Genomic DNA, 24060 nt, shown 5'->3' on the forward strand with positions numbered 1-24060 from the left:
GTAAAACTGTATACATATTTATTTGTGTATATAATTAAAGAGAGATTATAAAAGGATATTTAAAAGGCTTTAAATCTCAAGGTGTTGAGATCTGTAGTTACTTTTACTTTCTTCTTGGTGCTGTTCTGCATTATTTGTGTTTTTTACAGTGACCATAAATAAACTTTATTTATTTATTCATCAAAGCCTCCTTTAATATTAACAGTTCATTGCATATTCAACTCTATTTGTTAGAAAATTATCTCTAATATCAAGTCCAAATCTACCAGCCTATAAATTCTATCCATTAATCGTAGTAATAATCTCTAAAGCTACGCAATTCCCTCATCAATTTTAGAAGAGAGGTGATCTGATTTCAAATCAGGTATCGTCTCTCTCTAAAAGCACAATCGCTGCTTGCCAGTCCAAAAAGATATTTCTGAAGAATTAGTAAACAAGTGAATGTGTAAGTAAAAGTTATATTTTTCAGTTTCCAGAGCATTTTTTTTTTTTTTTTTTTTTTTTTTGCTGTATGCGGGCCTCTCACTGTTGTGGCCTCTCCCGTTGCGGAACACAGGCTCCGGACGCGTAGGCTCAGCGGCCATGGCTCATGGGCCCAGCTGCTCCGCGGCATGTGGGATCTTCCCGGACAGGGGCACGAACCCGTGTCCCCTGCATCGGCAGGCGGACTCTCAACCACTGCGCTGCCAGGGAAGCCCCAGAGCATTTTAACAAATAAAAACTGTTCATAGATATTTACAGAATAATCTGCTTGTGATTTCAATTCCACATAGTGGAAAGAAAATTTTATGTGTAATAATATGAGTTTTTCTTACAGAGTGAATAATAGTGTACAAAATTCTTCAACTGAATTGGTTACATTTGCTCCTAAAAACGATGTTATTCCCATTTTGCAGGAGAGGAAGTTGAAACTCAGAGAGGTTGTAACTTGCCCAAAGTCACACAGCTAGTAGATAGCTGGACACCAGCACAAGATCTCAAACTCCCTTTCTCTTGCTCTAAACTCTGTCTTTTATCTGCTACCCTAAGGGCCTCTAGGAAAGTGGTAAATTTAAATGTTATCAATACTCATAAGGCATGACTGCTGTATCTACAAATCTGGTCTTAAGTGTATTCATGTCATCTGAACAACAATATATAACTACCACTTACCTGGTCCCTATGAAGAGCCAGGGACTAGATATACGGTGTGCTGATTACCCTCCATTTGCTTCCTAGATCCATTCTCTGCCCTCATCCATTCTCTGTACCCTGGGAGGCAGACCCCCGTGACCTGTTTTCCTTGTTGCAGGCTTCTGGTTAGGTATGGCCAATGGGAAAAGTCATCAGGAGATCAAAAGGGGCAGGGGAAAGAGGTCGGGTACTTCTTCCCTGCTCCTTCCCTGTCTGGCTCACCAAGAGCACAGCAACCTCCAGAGTTCTGGTACTCGCTAGGCCTGGTAACATTGTTCTGTCATCCTTCTCCTGATGGGAGAAGCACCATGGGTATGAACAGTTTCCCTCTGTTACTAGTTCCTGGGTACCTAGACATCTGTGCCCAGTTCCCTTAACCCTGCCTACACCCCTGTAAATGGTACCTTCCTTTGAATCATTGGAGGTAGACTCTGTTTCCTGCAAGGGACCCTGACTGATACAGCAAGTCTCATTTAAACCACACAAAACCTCTTAGATCAGAATTGTCTCATTTTGGAGGTAAGAATACTAAGGTTCAAAAGATTAGGGTGATGTGTGCAAGCCAAACAACTAATAAAAGAGCTAGAAACTGATGTAAACCCAAGACTGTCTAATTCTAAAGTCTGTGCTCTTGTCACATATACTCCTTATATATTTTAAAACAGAATTAACAATATTACAGAGGTAAGTGAGTCTCAGCTTACTTATTTATTAGGTACTCCTAACTCTGTCAGTTCTATCTTCAGTCTCACCATTGGTCTAAGTTGGAAGGTTCCTGAAAAACTCATGATGTAGCACTGAACCACCTTGCCCAGACACAGCCTCACAAACAATGTCACAAGGGAGAAATTACACAATAGTCTCGTTTCTAGATAAAATGTATTTGATCAAATCAAAAAGAAAAAAAACCTGTCAAGCAAAACTACATCTTTATGCTAAAACATTTAATAAATAATTAGTAGAGAAACTGCTGTCTCATCTTATATCTTATTATTACCATTTAACTCATACCTGGGTGATAAGTTTTTCCATTTCAGAGGAATTCATATCAGGGAGCGTGCTTTTAAGGAATTCAACAATATTTTCAAAGTTTTCACATTCCATTATGAGTGCCTCTTGGTTGCTCAGCAGGCTGAGGGCAACCTTAAATATAACTTCAGTTCCCTGAAGAAAAATAATATCTGAAAAAAAGAGAGATAATTTTCATGATCAAAATTATGCATCTACTATTGTAAAAAGTGACCTCTGTGTGTTAAAGGGTTTTTTTGGTGTGTTTTTTGCGTGTCTGTGTGTGTGTTGTTTTAATTACTGCAAACAGAACCACAGAATATTTTGCAAAATAAAACTGGTCAAAATCACCTAGATTTGAAATAAATAATAATATGACTGGAACAAATAAACAGTTGTTTAAATATTCTTACTTATTTAGGAACCTCAGATAAAGGGCAGGGTAAAAAGAAAAAGATAAATTATATATCTGTTTGCCCATGCATTTATAATTTTTATTGCCAAATTTAATGGAGACTAGGTATACCTCAAAAACACTGAATCCATTGATATTTAGATTTTTCTTCACAAAGGGAATACAGAAACAAATCAACGTAACCAATTAGGACTATTTAAACTCTCATGACCAGAATAAAAAACTAAATGAAGCAGTTAATATGTGTGCAAGCCAAACAACTAATAAAAGAGCTAGAAACTGATGTAAACCCGAGACTGTCTAATTCTAAAGACTGTACTAGAGCAGCAATTAAAAAAAAAAAAAACTTTAAAAGAAAAATCAAAACCAGTATGTAACCTAAATCAGAAGAGAAAAAGAAAAGCTACCCTATCCCTGAACTTTGCTTCCTAACAAATACAAACATGCAATAGTTTTGAAAAGTACTAAATACTTTTGTATGAGCGTTCCTCTCAATCCATGCCATTCCACAATCAATAATAAAGAGGGGGTCGTTAAAAATGAGGGAACCGTGGAACAATTACTTCAAACATGGTCATTCTTCTTGCTAATGCATCTTTCCCTTTGCTGACAGTCTCTATTCTTCACTAAATTCTAAGAAAAGAATGGAGCACCTATCGTAGAGCTGACAGCATCATTCATATTCTCTTAGCAAAAAACAGACGACTGGGGAGATTTGTTTCCTGAATTCTGTTATCAAGCTTCCAAGGGTAGATCAAAGAGAGATACCCTAAATATTTAGAGATACCTTAAATATTTTGATTTGATAAGCTATTTTCTGAGAAGCAAATATATAAATGAAAAGATTTATAGAAGACCCATAAATAGGAACCCAAGCTCCAAAGAAAACTTTCCTGGAGAAAAGCAATCGTGTATACTCAAGAAGAGAAATTTGGTAAACATTTGATTCCATGCATCTCAGTTATACTCTTTTGCTGCACTTTGCCTATAAACTGTATTAGTGCTAATGCAGTGTTTAACCTTTAAAACCACAGCCCCCAATAAGAAAGACACTGTAGGGCTTCCCTGGTGGTGCAGTGGTTGAGAGTCTGCCTGCCAATGCAGGGGACACGGGTTCGGGCCCCGGTCCGGGAAGATCCCACATGCCGCGGAGCGGCTGGGCCCGTGAGCCATGGGCGCTGAGCCTGCGCATCCGGAGCCTGTGCTCCACAACGGGAGAGGCCACAACAGTAAGAGGCCCGCATACCGCAAAAAAAAAAAAAAAAAACCAAAATGCCATTAGAAACAACATTGGAAAATGTACTTCTGTTAACCCAGTTAGAGAACATGTTTCTCTGTGTTTTGAATCCAGGTTGAAGAGGACAGTGGGGAAGGAAAATAAAAAGAGGTAGTAAAGATGTGTTTAAAAATCTAAAAAATCATACAGAGTAAATCCTTAATTCATTATACTGTGATTTTTTAGGTATAAAAGAAAATAAGAACTCCATTACAGCTTACTCAAATAAAGAAGCTCAATTCTTCTTTCGCTTTGAATTTCAATTTTATTTAAGAACAATATGGCTTCAAATTACTCTCAGAACAGAGCCAGGCTTATTTACTAAATTCCACTAGCAATTTGCGATTCTGTGTAATGCTTGATAAAACAATTGGAGCACCTTATGGCTAGAAGTATATCCCTTGGAATAAATAACCCTGTTTCACTGGATCATCAGCATCTCTTACCAAAAACTCTGGCTACAAATCCTAATGGAAATTGAGAGGCAAACAATGTGAGGAACCAGGGGGCAGCATAAAGACTGGGGCTGATTTCATTTTCTTCAAGATGATTGTAGAGATCTCTGTGATAGTCATGAAGGAGCCTGGACAGCTGGTACATTTGAATCTAAAGTTAATTTGGAGAAAAAAAATAAAATATTATGCATTTATCTGAGTGTACATAAAATACACTAACTTTAATTTCATAACACTAATATTTAATAATTAATTCACAGATATTTGATAAATTTGAATCTAAAGTTAATTTGGAGAAGAAAAATAAAATACTATGCATTTATCTGAGTACATAAATACACTAACTTTAATTTTATTACTCTAATATTTAATAACTAATTCACATATATTTGAGAAATAAAAGTAGTATTTTTTTAACTTTTTATTTTATGTTGGAGTATAGTTGATTAACAATGTTGCATTAGTTTCGGGTGTACAGCAAAGTGATTCAGTTATACATATACATGTATCTATTCTTTTTCAAATTCTTTTCCCATTTAGGTGGTTACATAATATTAAGCATAGATCCCTGTGCTATACAGTAGGTCCTTGTTGGGTATCTATTTTATTTTATTTTTAACATCTTTATTGGAGTAAAACTGCTTTACAATGTTGTGTTAGTTTCTGCTGTATAACAGAGTGAATCAGCTATATGTATACATATATCCCCATATCCCCTCCCTCTTGCATCTCCCTCCCACCCTCCCTATCCCACCCCTCTAGGTGGTCACCAAGCACCGAGATGATCTCCCTGTGCTATGTAGCTGCTTCCCACCAGCCATCTATTTTACACTTGGTAGTGTATATATGGCCATGCTACTCTCTCACTTTGTCCCAGCTTACCCTTCCCCCTCCCCGTGTCCTCAAGTCCATTCTCTACGTCTGCATCTTTATTCCTGTCCTGCCCCTAGGTTCTTGAGAACCATTTTCTTTTTTTTTTTTTTTTTTAGATTCCCTATATATGTGTTAGCATACTGTATATATTTTTTAACATCTTTATTGGAGTATAACTGCTTTACAACGGTGTGTTAGTTTCTGCTTTATAACAAAGTGAATCAGCTATACATATACATATATCTCCATATATCCTCCCTCTTGTATCTCCTTCCCTCCCTCCCTATCCCACCCCTCTAGGCTGTCACCAAGCACAGAGCTGATCTCCCTGTGCTATGCAGCTGCTTCCCACTAGCTATCTATTTTACATTGGTTAGTATATATAAGTCCATGCCACTCTCTCACTTTGTCCCAGCTTACCCTTCCCCCTCCCTGTGTTCTCAAGTCCATTCTCTACATCTGCATCTTTATTCCTGTCCTGCCCCTAGGTTCTTCAGAACCATTTTCTTTTTTTTTTTTTTTAGATTCCATATATATGTGTTAGCAGACGGTATTTATTTTTCTCTTTCTGACTTACTTCACTCTGTATGACAGACTCTAGGTCCATCCACCTCACTACAAATAACTCAATTTCGTTTCTTTTTATGGCTGAGTAATATTCCATTGTATATATGTGTCCCACCTTTTTTATCCATTCATCTGTCGATGGACACCTAGGTTGCTTCCATGTCCTGGCTATTGTAAATAGTGCACAATGAACATTTTGGTACATGACTCTTTTTGAATTATGGTTTTCTCAGGGTATTTGTCCAGTAGTGGGATTGCTGGGTCATATGGTAGTTCTGTTTTTAGTTTTTTAAGGAAACTCCATACTGTTCTCCATAGTGGCTGTATCAATTTACATTCCCACCAACAGTGCAAGAGGGTTCCCTTCTCTCCACCCTCTCCAGCATTTATTGTTTGTAGATTTTTTGATGATGGCCATTCTGACTGATGTGAGGTGATACCTCATTATAGTTTTGACTTGCATTTCTCTAATGATTAGTGATGTTGAGCATCTTTTCATGCGCTTCTTGGCCATCTGTATATCTCCTTTGGAGAAATGTCTATTCTATTTAGGTCTTCTGCCCATTTTTGGATTGGGTTGTTTGTTTTTTTTTTGATATTGAGCTGCATGAGCTGCTTGCATATTTTGGAGATTAATCCTTTGTCAGTTGCTTCATTTGCAAATATTTTCTTCCATTCTCAGGGTTGTCTTTGCGTCCTGTTGATGGTTTCCTTTGCAGCAGTGTGTAGATGTCAATCCCAGACTCCTTAACTATCTCTTCCCCCCATCCTTCTCCTCTGGTAACCATAAGTTCATTCTCTAAGTCTGTGAGTCTGTTTCTGTTTTGTAAATAAGCTCATTTGTATCATTTCTTTTTAGCTATAGTGGCGCAATGCGTTAGAATGCAGTACTTACACAGTACTGTTTTATTTTATTATTATGTTCACAAATCCAAGGTCATTTAACTGAGTTCATAAAGCAAGTCAGTGTAAGTCCATCTACAACTATGGAGCACATTTCTCTATCATGAGTGTTTTGGTATCACCATACATACACGGAAATGGTAATTTTTCCTCATGTAGGAAGGTATTGCTTTTGGAATTTAAATCAGAACTGCCCTGGCTCAGGACTCTCATGGAAGGCACATCCTAATTTCAGACCAATTCCAGAAAAGCTTCCATTCTAAGGAATCTACCACATCCAGTTCAGAAGCAAGAACTTCTCTCTTTGCTAGGCCCAGCATCGGATTTACAATGGAACTTGCCAGGCAGTCTGCACTGCTAAGATACTGTTAGGCTTCTAAGGTTATGGAGCCAAAAGCTCGAGTTGTGATTTCTAATATCCAAGGTATTCCAGCAGCATATTTTTCTTGACAGAGGAGATTAAAGCAAAAAGTGCAGTCTGGGGCTTCCCTGGTGGCACAGTGGTTGAGAGTCCGCCTGCCGATGCAGGGGACACGGGTTCGTGCCCCGGTCCGGGAAGATCCCGCATGCCGCGGGGCGGCTGGGCCCGTGAGCCATGGCCGCTGAGCCTGCGCGTCCGGAGCCTGTGCTCCGCAACGGGAGAGGCCACAACAGTGAGAGGCCCGCGTATCGCAAAAAAAATTTTAAAAAGTACCGTCTGAATGTTTCTAGTACTGAAAGAAGAATTTATTTTATTTGGCTACTGAGTTGATTACTCATATTTCAAAAAAGAAATTATAAGCAGCTTATAGTAACTTTTAAACTCTCATGCTTGGGGTAGCTAAAAGTAAAGCAGTAGTAAATAATAAACAAATCTGTGATTTGTGCTTTAATTTAAATTTTTATCTACACAGTAACAGATTGAGTAGTGGGTCCTTGATCAGTTATATCAGCTTCACTTTTTGGTGTGAAATACATCCAACATTTTATTAAATCTAGCAGAACTTCTTTCTCTAGAAGATATCATCCTTAAGTAGTTAGTTCTATAAAAATGCCTTAAAAATAGCCAATTGTATTGTGAATTCAACAAACAACTGTTTTTCAGAGCACAAAACTAAAAATCAAAGTACTAGACATAAATATAGCAAACGTTTGATCTCTGGAGCACATATCTGTGCAAGCTATGGTTCCACACAAGCTGTAGAAGGAAAGAATTAAAGAGCCACAGGAGGTCATAACTCTAAAATAAGAAGCGTAGCAGCAGTCAAACAAAGAGGCTTAAAACAATGAGATTAGAGGGCTTCCCTGGTGGCACAGAGGTTAAGAGTCTGCCTGCCAATGCAGGAGACATGGGTTCGAGCCCTGATCCAAGAGGATCCCACATGCCAGGAGCAACTAGGCCCGTGCGCCACAACTACTGAGCCTGCACTCTAGAGCCCGCGAGCCACAACCACTGAGGCCTGCACACCTAGAGCCCTGCTCCACAGCTTCTCCGCAGTGAGGAATCCACGCACCACAGGGAGGAAGGGCCCCCGCTCACCACAACTAGAGAGGGCCCGCGCGCAGCAACGAAGACCCAACTCAGCCAAAAAAATAAAAATAAATTTAAAAAAGAGAGAGAGAGATTATAATCTCATTAACTCATGTTGGAAAAAAATCATATATTTCCCTTAGGCCATTTACAATTTTAAAACTAGATATACTGGGCTCTATCAATAAAAAAAATTGGTGTTTCTGGTAGCTCAAAAATAAAAGAAGTCTCATTAGCAGAATAAAAAGAAAGCCTAAAAAAAAAAAAAGAAAGCTGTTCAGCTATGATCTTAACACAGAAGCAATACTTTTTTTTTTATAGAACCTTACTTTTTTCCTACATTCTAAACTAGAGGTTAAGAACATTTCTTCCATCAAGGTGTATTTACATTAAATTTTTTTTGACAAATAAAACACAATTTAGTCTTCCTTCAAAGGAAACTTTCATAATAAGATGCCATTTGCTGAGAATAAATCATTCTTCAAATCTACCTTACACATAACATGAAAATCTTCCCGTGGAAGAGACAGAACTGGAGAAAGGGAGATGCAGAGTGTAGCAGAGAGAAGATGGAAAAATAGTAGAGACCAAAGACTTCAGATAAAAAGATACAATGCTTTGCACTTAACACAGAAAATGGCAGACACAAAATGTGATGGGCCATAGTTAAAAGAGACCTCGACCCCCTCCCTTTACAGATAAGCTCAGTGCCTGCAGTGCCCAACCCCAAACCACACAGGTAATCAGAAATCCTATCAAGTGATCCCAAGCGTGCTGCCACTTCCACTTCTGAACACCATATTGATTGGATAAGAAACACTTTCTATTCTAGAAAGTAGAAAAGTGTTGCATCTCACTTTATAGATCAAAAAGTTCTACTTTCCCAGAATAAGGTCCCCAATCTCATGGTCTATAAGAACACTGCCCCCAAAGATTCTTAAACATCTTCATTTTCATAATTATAGACAGAAAATATTTCTTGGTAATTGTGGGTCATATTAAATCAATGTATAAATCCAGTTTATATGCATTTTTATGATGTCAAATGGATGAGGAATTTTTAAATTGAAAAATGATTGCATTTTTAAAGTGAAAGCTGTATCTACCCTTTTATTTATGAACCAAGACTACATGCTACTCACAAATACTTTTCATTCTTTGAAATTTTAATGAGAGATCGCAAACTGTTATTTTTGAAAATCAGACCTATTGAACTCCTTACAAGGGCAACAATGCTTCCTACCCGATATGATACAGTAAACTGTTTAGAAATAAAGTAAAAAATAAAACCTTTCACAGTCATTACTATTTCACTTGTGGAATGTTTACAGACCTATGCATAGTTATCAACTAGGAATCACTGTATTTGATTTCTGTATCCTGGTGAACACCCTTCATATGAACTCACAGCTGAAACCCAACATTGAGAGCAAAGCCCTATTTCCCTGCCAAAACTTTCATATTGAAGAAGTAATGAAAAACGGAGCATTCCCTCTCCACTCATCCTTTCAAGAAAATATCACTTACTATAATATTCATAAAGTGAAAACAAAGTCCTTTTTTGTCCATGGATTGGTAAGACTGAAATACTAAATGTAAAAACTGATCATTGGGAATCAGGAAAAAGTATATTTTAAAAGCATTTAAAAAATATTTTAGTTCTTATCTAAAGCATAACATTATGACTAACTGGGCATCATGCCTATCTCATTTCAAAGGAGGAGAACCCTGACATTCTTCCCTTTAAAGCCTTCCTTTATATTTTTATGACCAAAAGCTTTATATTGCAAGGTAGTGGTTGTTTAAGATAGCATATCTACAGAGAAAATTTAAACTTTTTGTTAGAAAACAATATGTTAAGGAAAGTGAAGTTTAAACTAGAGAGGAGAAATGTGTAAACAGGGAGTTTGAAATAGGTTGAATACAGCCATGGCAGTGAATACCTTACTTAACTGAAAAATCTTAATGGTGCTTCTTCAGAGCATGATAAGAAAAGCAGACTGAAAAAGTACTGCTGACTCTGAACACTTTTTCCTCTATAAGGGCCTGTCTGACCTTAAGATAAAGCAGGGGAGACATGGAAAGTTCATGAAGAAGCATGATATAGATACCTGCCATTTATACACTCAAAGAATAAAACATTATATTTTCAGATTTCAAACAAAATATCTATGATTTTTTTCAACTGACAAGGTAAGGAAAAGTGAATAAAGTTGACTTGATACTTTCTCCAGGTAACTCATAGACTTAGGAAACAGAGACTAAAGTACACACTAGAATGGCTTATTTATTTACTTCAGAAACAAAGGAAAAGTTACTCTGCATACGGATGTCATACACTTAGAGGTTTAGCAACATCGCAAATCCCGCACTAGAACCATGAACTAAAACACGCCTCTACATTTATCCAAGTTCCAAAACAATGGGCCCAAATTTCTTTAAATCTTAACCGTAATTTAGAAGAGGGCTCCCGCTAAGATTTCTGGTGAGAGTGTTACACATTCCTTGTGAAGATCTGCCACTCACCTGTAGAGACATCATGTCAGGTCGGTACTGCTTGCGAAAGCCCAGGTCATACATGAGGAATTTCAGCATTTCAAAGGCTTGCTCTTCACTCATGTGCAGAAGCAGGACTCCAGCCACGAAGCTGATCCCCTGACAGTAACCCACTTCTTTGTCCAGCAATGAGTAGGCTTTCAAGAGGTTAAAGAGAGACAGCTGCCCTGCCCCAAGCTGTGCTGAAAAGTAAGGATGAGTAGGAAATGTCCTCCCTGCAGAAGGAAAGAAAAATATTTTTGAGATGACCTGATGCTTTGGAGACCAGAGTGAAATTGCAATTCAGTGATTTCCAGGAATAAATAAACGCTCTTTTCCAAACCACTGAATGCTGCTCGGAGCACCCCTCTAACTAACAGTCTCTCTCCCTCTAGCCAGTCCCAAGTCCTACCTGCCAGACCATCACCCCATCTCCATGTATATGATAGGGGAGCAAACATTTGATGCTAACCAGCGCTTCTTTTTAGGAAAAAAGATTCCACAAACAAATCAAAGACATATTCAGGAGAGATCCCAGGAGAATAGAATATAAAACTTATTCTGACTATAAATCAAGGCTAATTCTAAGTTCACATAAAAACTACCTGCTAACTGAAATCAGAATTCTACAGGAGGTATCATATGATTTAGAAAGAAATCTTAGTGGTCCATAGCAGACTCCTTCCTGCTTTTCTTGTATTATGACACTAGAGGGACTTTCCTAGGGTTGTTTTGTTTTACATTCAGCCTATCATTCAGGAAATACTTTTTTCAAATATTTTTGGCTTTGTTTCTTAAACTACTTCCATGAGCCACGTAGACCTCTTTTCTTTTTTCAGTATATCCAAAAAGGTCAAGGATAGTGAAGGGTCAAGCTGATTTTAAATAAATTCCCCTCCAAAATTCACCTCTGTGTACAAAATTACCATAGAGACACTTCAGCAAGCAAGTTAGTCCCGGATTTTCTAAAAAGTTGGTACTAAATGCTGAAACAAACCCATCTTCACCACCAAAGCTGTATACAGTGCTTCGGGACTTTCCTTGTGCCATGAAAATGAAGGGGATGTTAACTTCCTTGTGAAATGATTACTTATGTCAGTTAGAACTTGTAAGAAGGCCAGATTTTTAAATGTTTCCCACCAGATATGCTTAAAAGTGATTTTTCACCTAAGAACTGATAAGATTAATTCTGCAGAGCAAATAAGGGGAAGATATGAGAATATAACAAGAACACACTGAGGAAACACAGATGGCTACAAGCAAAGTCAAATAAGCAATTTTTAAAATTATCATTTTACTTTCTCACTTAAAATGCTTGCTACAGAAAACTATAAATATACCGTCCATCCATGACATTAGCTCCATTTTTTTCCGACCAGCCTTTTCCCTGTAATGTGATCTCATCATCGCCTTCTCTTTAAGGATATCTTGACTAACTCTAAATACGACATCCCAATTTCTAGTCTCATTATCAATTTCCGGTCACAGAACCACCGATCTGCAGAGGCCCATAGTTCACTGTCCTTATTTAAGAGACAGGATTGAAACTCAGAAGCAAAGTAATTTGCTTAAAACTACTGTTCAGTGATAGAATCGGGACAAAAACTGAAGTTTTCAGTTTCTCTGTAAAATTCTCCATTTCAATTCTATTGGGCTCAAAAACTATTAACTGAGTTGGCCTTTTCCCAACAAAAGCTGTTTGTCATCCAAAAGGAGCAGAGGTCCGTTTTGGCCTGTGATTTTTATATATCCTAAAATAAGATGAGCCCGAATAAAAAGTAATCCCGGGCTTCCCTGGTGGCGCAGTGGTTGAGAGTCCGCCTGCCGATGCAGGGGACGTGGGTTCGTGCCCCGGTCCGGGAAGATCCCACATGCCGCGGAGCGGCTGGGCCCGTGAGCCATGGCCACTGAGCCTGTGCTCCGCAACGGGAGAGGCCACAGCAGTGAGAGGCCCGCGTACCGTAAAAAAAAAAAAAAAAAGTAATCCCTTGTTTTCCCAAATGGGCTCAAATAACGTATCTGGCCACCTTAAATATATCAACCTTTAGGAATACAGATGAAATAATCCAAATGTCAATGTACAATATTTAATCCAATAAGTTAGATATTTTAAAAGAATAAAATATATTAATTTAGAGAAAAATTAGAGACATATACTTTTTAAAATCACACCATTTTTACTTTCCATAAGTTATTTGAAATTCAGCATTTAAAAGGATGACTTTATGATGCTGCCACTGGAAATGCACATAACACTAGGACAGCTAAGTTTTCTTTCATCCTATAAGGATGTATTCATGATTTCCACAACATAACCACATATTGTATTGATTCTTAAAGGCTTACTCCAAAGCTTGTTTTCAGCAATATGTCCAGGAATACTTAGTAGACCTTTGTTAAATTTTCTGGTGCCCCTTTAAACCTATTTCAAGACCAGTGTTGACCAAGCTAATAATTATCTATCCCAAACAAAAGTCAGTTGTTCGAAAAACAGGAACTGAGAGCACCCAATAATATGACCTTTACAATGATTCAAATACAAGATTTTTCAGAGGACAAGTCTGAGGATGAAAACTTCACTTTATATTCAGGCATTTAGGGTATCTTCAACCATACATAAGGCCAACTTGCCCTCAGGAAAGGACAAAGCCAGCAACTCTGCCGACCAATAGTTTGTCTTTATCAAAACTAAAAACAAATAGAAAACCCCCAAAAACTCAACAAAAGGACCTATTATTTACTTTTGTAAATTATAATCAATATGGCAAACATACCTAAATCCACGAGAATAGCATGCTGCTGAACCGTGAGCTGCTTTAAAAGCTCTTTATAGGATGTGTCAGGAGGTTGTTGTTTATTAGGCAATCTGTGTCTTAGACGATACTGCAAAGCTAGGAACTGCCAGATTTCTCCTCGTCGACTTTTGGGAACACCTACAGTCAAAGAGATAAGAAAGCAAGGTCTTGAACACTGGAATGAAGGTGCTAAATCACAGTTGATTAACTATGTAATGCATGAAAATAGGCAGCTCTACTGTCCTGCGTTCCACCCTATAACCACACAGTACGATGTAGTGACAGAAGCGTATTTTGAAAAGTTTAATCCTGTAGCTGGTGTCTTGCAAAAGAAAACCCTCAAATAACAAGGATAATAATGGCAACATTAACAAGAACAGCTGCCACCACTGATTGAGAACCTAATGCAACATTTATCGAGGACAGTTAGTTTCTGAGCATTGTAATTACAGAAACTGCACCTAATTTATTCACAGGTGCTCAGAAAACAACCTAATGAGGCAGGTAATTACTATTATCTACACTTTACAGATGGCAAAGCTGAGGCAGAAAGAAGCTAAGTAACTTGCCCAAGTGCTCACAGCTAGTGCAGTTTAGAACTCTAGTTTCAGAGGCCAAATTCTGAAATACTGAAATGTATTACTGCCTATTTTCACCTTTTATTTGGTTTGAAGCTCGTAATAAATGCTAACATTCATACTCTGATTTCTAAATAGCTGTCATTAAAAAGTAACTTTGTAAAAGAGAATTAAATAGCATTCTTATATGGTGACAAGAAAACGTAATAATAAAAATGGTAAGTACAGTATGAAGGCAGTGCTCCAGAAAATCATTCAGCCTTTGAGAAGAAAATAGCTAGCATAATTGCTATATTCATGTATAATGAAACACTAACTCCGGTCTGCTTGAAAACCAAAACAAGCAATTCGAGTATGCTAAAAGTATGTTTTTTTTTTATGCCAAGGGACATGAAATACAGCACTGGGAGGGACAGAATTCAAGTCTGTACAGTGCAGGCAACTTTATTTCACTGTTTTCAGTCCAAAAAGACTAGATATGGAATAGGTTCCTGAGCTCCAACTGGGTAGAGAAAGGTATAATGGCACTGATCTCTTTGGGATGCAATGTCACAGTTTGCAGAAGCTCAAAGTATTATTGTCCAAAAGGCATAACTCAGGCTCACGAACATGAATTCTAAGGCCCTCTACAGGGTATACCTCCAAACTACCTTTTTTTAGTTCCATCACCTCCCGTTCCCTGCCACACTAAGTGTATATACTAAGTATCTAGCTATACTCAGTGTACGGCCATAAGAAGCCTCTGGTGATTTTCACACTTCCAGTTTCTTGTTCCTACTGTTGCGTTTATGAAATTCCAAGCTTCTCCAGTTGATTGCCTAGCGTATCTCTATTTGTCTTTTTTTTTTTTTGCGGTACGCGGGCCTCTCACTGTTGTGGCCTTTCCCGTTGCGGAGCACAGGCTCCCAAACCGGGGCACGAACCCATGTCCCCTGCATCGGCAGGCGGACTCTCAACCACTGCGCCACCAGGGAAGCCCTATTTGTCTTTTAAGGATGAGCCCGAATACCATTCTTCTGCAGAAACTCTCCCTAACATCTCTAGGAGTAAGAAGTCCCTTTTCATATGCTATGTGACTCAGACTGCACCATTACCATATTGGATTACAGTTAGCACTATACTGTATGTTTGTCTAGTTTCCTCACTTAGATGGTGAGCTCCCTGAGAATAGTTAGTATACTTTCATCTCTGTATGATGAAGTCCAAGAATATACCTCTCTACTCATACGTTTGTTGAATGAATGAATGAATGATCTCGTGCAAAAAGTCATTTTTAGAGGGTAACTTTCATTAGCCCATTAAATGAATCATTGATAACAGGAGAGGGCTGTCTTGTTATCCATCCAGTAACAATTCTACAAAAAAGTAATTCACTTTAATTAAATATTTATTGAGCATCTAACATATAGCAGAGAATAGAGCATGGCACTGAGGATACCTCATCACTGAGAGATGAATAAATCCATTCTCAGGAAAATTAGTCTCATTCATTCATTCAATAAATAACTTATGCAAGATGCTCTCTTAGGTGCTAGGAGTATGGGGGTGGAGTGAGAAAACATGAAACAGATATACACATAGATACAAAGTTATAAATTATGATAAGCACAATTAAAGGGAAAGAATCATATGATTCTTTCAATATGATTCAATATGATTCATATTCTTTCAATATGATTCAATATGATTCTCCAGGCTGGGAGTGTAGGCAGCAATCACTTTGGGAAGAAGGATGTACGGAGGCCCTGAGAGGGGCAGAGAACGAGGGGGACAAAGGAGGAGGGAGAAGAAGATGAGGTGGAAAGAAAAGGAAACGGGAAATGGGGAGAAGGTAGAGAGAATGGAAGAGGGAGGGTAGGGAGAGCTGGAGCATCCCTGCAAGAAATAGCCTGTGCCAGACTGGGACCCAAAGTAGTTAGCATCCCTGAAGCACAGGCTACAAGGCAGGGGAAGTTAAAAAGTGAGATGAGGGCCTCCCTGGGGGCGCAGTGGTTGAGAGTCCGCCTGCCGATGCAGGGGACACGGGTTCGTGCCCCGGTCCGGGAAGATCCCACATGCCGCGGAGCGGCTGGGCCCGTGAGCCATGGCCGCTGAGCCTGCGCGTCCGGAGCCTGTGCTCCGCAACGGGAGAGGCCACAACAGTGAGGGGCCCGCATACTGGGGAAAAAAAAAAAAGTGAGATGAAAGATGAAGGAGAGATCATGGAGGGCCTTGGGCGCAGTGCTGAGAAGTTTAAACTCTGTTCTATAAGAAATGGGAAGATGAACACCCCTAAAACATCTTTGAGTCATACCAAAGAACAGTATGTTCTACGTCTCACACACATTCCATTAGCCACTATTTTGTCTCCCAAGTAATGCAGTCAGCGAAAATCTCTAGGATTTCCATATCTTCAAGGAAAAAAAACATGTATCAGGTTTGTAAGTGTAGCATCTTACAAAATTAATTTTAATTTAAACTTAATTGGGCAACAGTTTCACATTACCATAGTCTTTTAAAACAAGATTCATGATCAGGTTATTTTGGGTACTTTGGGATCTTTATTTATGCAGATCATAGAGATTCTCATTTTAATACAGTTAATCTGAGTCACAGAAATTGCATCTAAGCAATTCACATATTAGTTTTAAATTTAAGATGTTTAAATATCAGTCATTTTATATGACAGAGCAGAAATGCACTATAAGGCTAAATAAAAGCGTTTTTCTAAAATAAATAAAAGAATGGATGGTAGGAAAACTGATTGCTAATAATATATATCTGTACAAACATGTACATGAATATACACATATATTTATAAATAAACACTTCTGAGCAAATGACAAATGAGTCAAGTTTAAAAGCCTGAGATATTTTTACGGATATGATCAAAGATTTGTATTAATGCATGTGATCTTTCCTTGGCAAACAACAACACTGAGTTGAAACAGCTGGTGAAGAGGCAGGAAACTGTGTAGAAACTGCTGTCTCCTCAGGGACAGGATATCTCCATTAGTACCATGTGCTTACCAATACAGTCACCAACTACAGGCAGAAACAAAGTCCTCTCCTTTTTTTATAGGCAAAGCACGAAAAGAAAATTATGCCTAGGCTGCACGAATCAAAAAAATTTCTGAAGCTTTTCAAAAAAGAAAAAAGATTGATTGAGATGATCCAAGATACCTTCTTTAAGAGAAGTATGAATATCTTCCATATCACATCTGATTTTAGTTCTGCAGTTTAACAACTTCTTATCCCAGGTTATTAAGACCTCCTTCTGACATACTCCAACTTCTTCATAATCCAATTTAATTTTTCTGGACTGGAGTTCATCTCTGCTTGCTAAGGAAGACAGAATTTACATAAGACCTATATGCTTTTAAAACACAGTATTTGTAATGTTTCACTGCATTTGTAAAACCATACCAAATAACATTTGCTCAAAAAGGAAACTTAAAAAAAAAAAACTGAGGATACGTGAAAGGTTTCTTAAATTTTGAGCCATTTCATGTAAAAAAAAAAAACAAAAACAAGGAATAACTTCCTAAGGAGCTTTTACTCGGTATGTTACAGATGACAAGTCTTCTAAGCATAAAAAACAAACCATGTTTGAAATATGAATTTTTTGACAAATGTAACAGATAACCACAGAAGTGACAGCTTGCATCACTTTAAACACCATTAAAATGTTAATATTTTATATATGACATATGAGCAAACAATGCCTCATGCTAACCTTGATTTGAGAAATATTTGACCATGATAACCTGATACATTTTTGTAACTTTTTCCATAGTTACCAATACTGCCCTTAACAACAGTAGGTTATACATTCCTGTGTCCATTTTTAGTAAGAGGAAAATTTAAGAGGAAAATTTAGTAAGAGGAAAATTCATTTTTCTGAAGCTAACACTACTTTCATTTTTCAAAATAATACAGAATTTTCTCTCATTTGATGGTCTAAAATCTAAGCCCAGAGTTCATTAAAAGAAATGCTTATAAAACAAACCACTATCTGTATTTGGTCTTTATCTTGAAGAATCGATTCCAAAAGAGGAGAAGGGAGAAAAAAACATGTGAGTGTATTTCTTCTCTTTCATTAGGACCACATTGAACAGCAGCCTCTCAGTAATCTGTATCCATTCAAGCTCCAGGGCTCAACCACCTTACCTGCTGCAACACAAATCTTTGTCATGCATCCAAAGTCCTCGACAGCACAAAAACAATAGCAGAATGAGTATTACTCTTTACTTAGTGTTTGAAGCCATTTCAAGAGAATTAAAATATCTTACAATAGACTGTTATTCCAACAGACCAGTAAAAATTTCTACTTAAAATTCCAGATATAATCAAAAGATAAATCACACTACAAAAAATTCCTCCTAGATACCACTAGATGGCTTTCTAACAGTCTAGCTTTGCTTCTCGATATTTGCTTTATATTTCTCTATGACCATCAAGTAATTTTTTAAAAGTTAATAACAAATATCATTCTAAATATAATCCTAAATATAACTTTATTAATGATGCTTTTCCACAATGGACAAAGAATAAAATTTCCTCAGATTTCTTTTTTTCTCCAACCTTCTCTAAATTATTCATTTAAAATAATAATAATCATCTGCTATGTGCTAGTCACAGGCCCTGAGGATGAAGTGCTGAGTAAGAGCAGTTAATATTTGCCCTGGTTAACTAGGCAAGAGCAAAGAACCATGAAGAAATGCTTATCCATTAGATAAATTTTTTTTTTTTGCGGTACGCGGGCCTCTCACTGTTGTGGCCCCTCCCGTTGCGGAGCACAGGCTCCGGACGCGCAGGCCCAGCGGCCATGGCTCACGGGCCCAGCCGCTCCGCGGCACGTGGGATCTTCCCGGACCGGGGCACGAACCCGTGTCCCCTGCATCGGCAGGCGGACTCTCAACCACTGCACCACCAGGGAAGCCCCCATTAGATAAATTTTTAATGGGTTAAGCTATTTTTTGTGTTTGTTATTTAAGTACAGAAGTAAATATAGAACCGACAGAGGTTTCTGATCATATATTCTAAATGTCACCTCCTCTCTTATTCTGTCAATTTATGTAGTCGTATATAATACACAGAATACACAGAGTCATTTGTATTATCCATTCCCTTATATTAACACATATAGTTGAGAAATACTATGGCATACTAGGAAAAAGCCCAAGAACCGTGATAAATAAATTGGAGTTTTAATACTTGTTCTGCCAGTACACCACTGTTTGACCTTAGGTTAATTTCCTTAGCCTCCCAAGCCAGTCACTAACTCAGCTGCAGAATGAAGAAGGGAGCTAAATAATCTCTAATCTCCAGTTCAGTCTATGATTCTAAAATTATCCATTAATATTTAATATAATATTCTACTGTACATATTCCCAACTGTTAATGAAATACAATTTCATGCTTTAAATGTTTTAAGGAAATCATAACCATCTTTTTTCAACCTCTTTTTCTGTTTATGCATTAGTTCAAGATATAATCAACTACAAAAAACATAAATTCAATTCCTTTCAAAATCTATGGAAGCTTGAGTAGGCATACCCTTTATCACATCAAACTTTTAAAAGCTATGTTGATAACAATTAATTGCATTTTTAACTTGAAAGAAAAGAAGATTTATTTCCTAAGGACGTTTAAAATTCGTATGTACCTTTCATTCTGCTAAGAACATAGCAATAATATATATAAGATTATAGCTGTTGGGCTTCCCTGGTGGTGCAGTGGTTGAGAGTCCACCTGCCGATGCAGGGGACACGGGTTCGTGCCCCGGTCCAGGAAGATGCCACATGCCGTGGAGCGGCTGGGCCCGTGAGCCATGGCCGCTGAGCCTGCGCGTCCGGAGCCTGTGCTCCGCAACGGGAGAGGCCACAACAGTGAGAGGCCCGCGTACCGCAAAAAAAAAAAAGAATATATCTGTGCCCTAGCAAACTAAAAAAATATTAAAAACTTAATTGAGCAATAGGTATAGTAAAAGGAATCTTAAGGCAGACGATGAACACAGAAATGTGAATATCTGCCTGTACTAAAAAAAGGATTTTTTTGGAAGACAGCATAATAAAAGCAAGTCAGAGAAAAATCTAGATTATACATTTTCCAATAATCTTAAAAGTCAAAGGCCCACTTAAGCTAAATCTTTCATTTCATAAATGTGAAAAACAAGGCCCTTTTATGTTAATGATTTGCCCAAGATAATGGCATTAATAAATTTTTCAGATTTTGGTACCATCTGCACATCTCCCTGTCTATGATTCTATCAGCACTGGCGTAAATAACATTATTATTTTAAAGTCTGGAAAACACATTCTAAAGCATTTGGTATGCATAAACAGCAATAAAGCACTACAAATAGCACAATAGCTGTTATAAATTATCCATTTATAAATTTAATGATTTCAATATGATTTTTTAAATAGAAAATTTAAAAAACAGTAACAAAACATAGAAACTTTGATTTGATAATAGGTAATTAGTTGGAATGGATACAATATAATTTATTTGAAATAGGCATATTTATCATATTATGAATACAATTAGCCTGAAATTTGAAAATCATATTCGAAAAGAAATTTGCTTTTTCATATTTAAGGTTTTTTTTAAAGTAATACATGATGATATTAAACTTTCAGTCATATTAAACACATTGACTTCGTTATATACATTCTATTACCTTCTATTATTCCATCACCCAAATATACTCAAAGGATGTCTGATGTTTTAAATCTGCTAAACAAAAATGCAACTTTCTTAAGCTGGTCAGCTTCCCATGTCATAACCTCCTCACGAAATAGCACTAAACAATTTTAATCAGTAGATATTCTGGTAAAAGTGTGTATACAGTCCGAGAATGAGTTTGAGTGTGTGTGTGGCGCGGGGGGAATAGTATTAACAAACGACACCTTTATATTACAGTATCATATCATAAGATATCATAGCCCTGTTTGAATGGCTAACCTTCAAGTTTCTGGTTTTCTTTTTCCATTCGAAGCAACAGGATTTGCTGGTGTATAGCTTTTCTCCACAAACTCCTCAGTTCCTCCGACTTTTTTCCTTCTTCAGCCTTTTCTGGGTCATCGTCACCAGACACGAATATAAGCAGCGGTTCCTCCTCCATGGGTGGGGCAAGAGGGGACAGTGGCAGCAGCTCACTCGTGTCCAGTCCATCTGCAGAGAAGAAAACAGTGAGAGGCATTCCTAAGTCGTAGCCCAGACTACAGAAGTTCTCTCTGGACTTGACGCTCTCTCCTCCTATATTCCACTTTTAAAGTTGTTCACAAAGCTGCTCTCCCAGTAACTGTCCGTTTCTGGAACTAATGATTTAAGTAAATTCGCTAGACTGAATTCCCCTTCCAGATTTCCCTCTCCTAGTGAAACGAAAGTATATGTAATTTCACCACTTCTTCTTTCCGCATAAAATGACCTATAAGATAGGTGCTCTAAAATGACCTGGTCTTCCCCCAGAGTTCAACACTTCTGCAATTTTTCTGGGTATGTTCTCTGTGCAAAACAAAAAGATTACATCAGTAAGCATTAGTGACCTCCTAAGGTCTACACCTACCATCAGAATCTGTCAAGAGTAAAGCAGCTGAGCGACTCTGGTCATGGCTCAGCTCAGCACTGCTCATTCCTGCAACACTATAACCCAATTTCCGGAGCTCATTCTCTCCCTCCATTCTAGACCATCTTTTTCACGGTTGCCAATTATTTTCCTATTAATAATCATGATTTTGTGCCTTAAAACATTTCAATGGATGCATATATTCCATAGAACAAAGTCCAGACTCCCGGGAATAGCACATAGACCGCTTCAGACTTTGACCTCAAGTAACCTTTCCAACTTCTTGTCTCCATCTGCCATCTGCTCTCATGATGCTGAATTTCTCATGACTCCCTGACCCACAAAGTTCTCTGCAATGACTCTAGAGCTTTTCTCGTCCCTTTTTCTGAAAGATGCTTCTCCCAGCAATGAGTTTAAATAAATACGTAACTTTTGTGTAAAGCTTCCTTTGACCACCCAAGACAGAGTTAATTTTATCTCTAGAAATGTTTTTTCCTTGTTTTTTTTCTTTATTAATTGACCTCGGCCCTTACCCTTATTATTTACTTCTTTAATAAATAATTTTTTAAAAAAAATCTTACTGTATGGATTGAATACTTAGCACATTTGAATTTTGGCTTTCTTGGGTTTAGAACTGCCCTTTAAATACCACTCAGTTTTGATTTGTAGGGTTCTGATCATATTTTCTTCCTTCTAGTTTCTAGGAATACAGTTTTCAGCCTCCAAACACATGAAATTTTTCAGTTGTCCTCTAATTCTTTCTCCCTTCCTCCCTCCCTCCATCCCTCCCTCCCTCCCTCCTTTCCTCCCTTCCTTCCTTCTTTTTGCAGGGTGATCAGAGAATATAGTATAAATAACATGATTATCTGGAATTCATTTAAAAATCTTTATAGCCAAGTACATAAATATTTTTTACGACTGTTCCATGTGTGCTGAAAATGAATGAACTTTCTCTATAGGTGGCAAGGTTCTATACAAATATCAGATCAAGCTTGTTTAATTGTGTTTCTCAAATACTATCTACATTTAAATTTCTCTATATTTAATTTTCAGAGAGGAATATGTTAAAATCTCCCATGAGAGTTATTTATTTATTTCTCCCTCAAATTTTGCTTAGTGTTATTTTCTAGCTCTCCAAGCTATATAATTATGAGTGTTCTCACCATTGTTAAATCTTTTTGTTTATTGGTACATTTACTTTGTGCCTTTGGGCATTTTGCTTTAATTTCTCCTAGGTCTGATTTGCAAAGAGAGCTGCCAGTGCTCTCTTTTGATTGATGTTTGCCTGGTGTATCTGCATCCACGTTTCTATTGTTAAATATTTCTACGTTACTTTGTTTTATGTGTGACTCTTGTAAAAGAATGTTGCTTTTCTAATAAAAAAAATCTATGACTTCTTTTCTATCACTACGCTAGTTCCCTATGCATTATGAAGCAGGCCCCAAAACACGTTTTGAAAATTCATTCATTCATCCATTCATCCATCCATTCAACATGATTTGCTGAATGTCTAATAGGTTCTAATGATATCTGACACATTAACCTCCCTAATTTACAATGCTAGTAAGGGGTAACTGTAGTAAGTGTCACACAAACCCTGCTGCTGCATGGCCGAGGGAGATTTGTTCATTGGAGAGGCAACCCTAAGGAAGATGCGCTGCCGCCAGGAGATTCGGCGAGGAGTGACGGGGGTGCCTCCAACGTTCAGGGACTCATTGCTGCAGGTAGACGAGGTCCTTTTTCTCCCCTCTCCATCACTGTAGAAAGCACATAAATATATAACTTGTAAGGGGAACTGGATAACATGATCCTTCACAACAAGATGGCAGCACAAGCCATTCACAAGTTCTACTACGGGCAAGCAGAAGCCACAGGCAACACGGAGCGATGCATCGCCAGGCACACTGGTCACCCAGGCCACCGCAGCCTGGGTCAGATGCAGTCCAGGCCACAGCCCAGTCATCAGAAGCTCACCTGTTTCTACTCATTCCATAGTAGCCAACCATTTCAGGTTCTAGCCTGAGCAAAGGAAGTACTTATACGGAGGAGCAAAGGTTGCTCAACTAATGAACTCATGCTTTCCTAAAATTGGCTAAAAACTAAAATCGGCAGTTATTCTAAACAACGTCAACGTTTCATAAAAGGCTCTTAAAGAGCTTTTCTTATAGCTCTTATAGGATGGCTGACAAGATAGCTTCTAGTTGCCTGTAACTGTTAAATCTGTCTCCAGAGTGTTAGCTACTAATAGCTGAATCGTGATAGAAAGTAACCAGAACAAAGGCAGAAGAGTCAACCTTGGGATTATTGTTAGGCGATATATTAAAGAAAAAAGTGCGGCCAAATGAGATTGGATAGGTTACATTTTAAAACATTAAGCAGATTTCTTTAGAGCAGGACTTCTTAGAGACTAAACTATGCTG

The 24060-nt window shown here is 37.8% G+C and overlaps 2 protein-coding genes across 4 annotated transcripts in view; one reads left to right on the forward strand and one right to left on the reverse strand.

Annotated features, from left to right (window-relative positions):
• Positions 1-24060, forward strand: part of UCHL3 (ubiquitin C-terminal hydrolase L3) — a 346469-nt gene that overhangs the window by 31127 nt on the left and 291282 nt on the right. The gene's annotated exons all lie outside the window — the stretch shown is intronic.
• The window catches only part of TBC1D4 (TBC1 domain family member 4), a 216731-nt gene that overhangs the window by 5706 nt on the left and 186965 nt on the right, over positions 1-24060 (reverse strand). For all 3 annotated transcript variants that reach the window (XM_060129035.1, XM_060129034.1, XM_060129036.1), the window contains 7 exons: positions 23237-23397; positions 21037-21246; positions 17251-17409; positions 13490-13648; positions 10707-10951; positions 4319-4478; positions 2185-2354 (listed from right to left, as the gene is read on the reverse strand). In XM_060129035.1, coding sequence (XP_059985018.1) covers positions 2185-2354; positions 4319-4478; positions 10707-10951; positions 13490-13648; positions 17251-17409; positions 21037-21246; positions 23237-23397 — 1264 coding nt within the window. The remainder of the gene's footprint in view (positions 1-2184; positions 2355-4318; positions 4479-10706; positions 10952-13489; positions 13649-17250; positions 17410-21036; positions 21247-23236; positions 23398-24060) is intronic.

Source organism: Lagenorhynchus albirostris, chromosome 18, assembly GCF_949774975.1.
Source record: "Lagenorhynchus albirostris chromosome 18, mLagAlb1.1, whole genome shotgun sequence".
In the NCBI taxonomy this organism is placed as follows: domain Eukaryota; kingdom Metazoa; phylum Chordata; class Mammalia; order Artiodactyla; family Delphinidae; genus Lagenorhynchus; species Lagenorhynchus albirostris.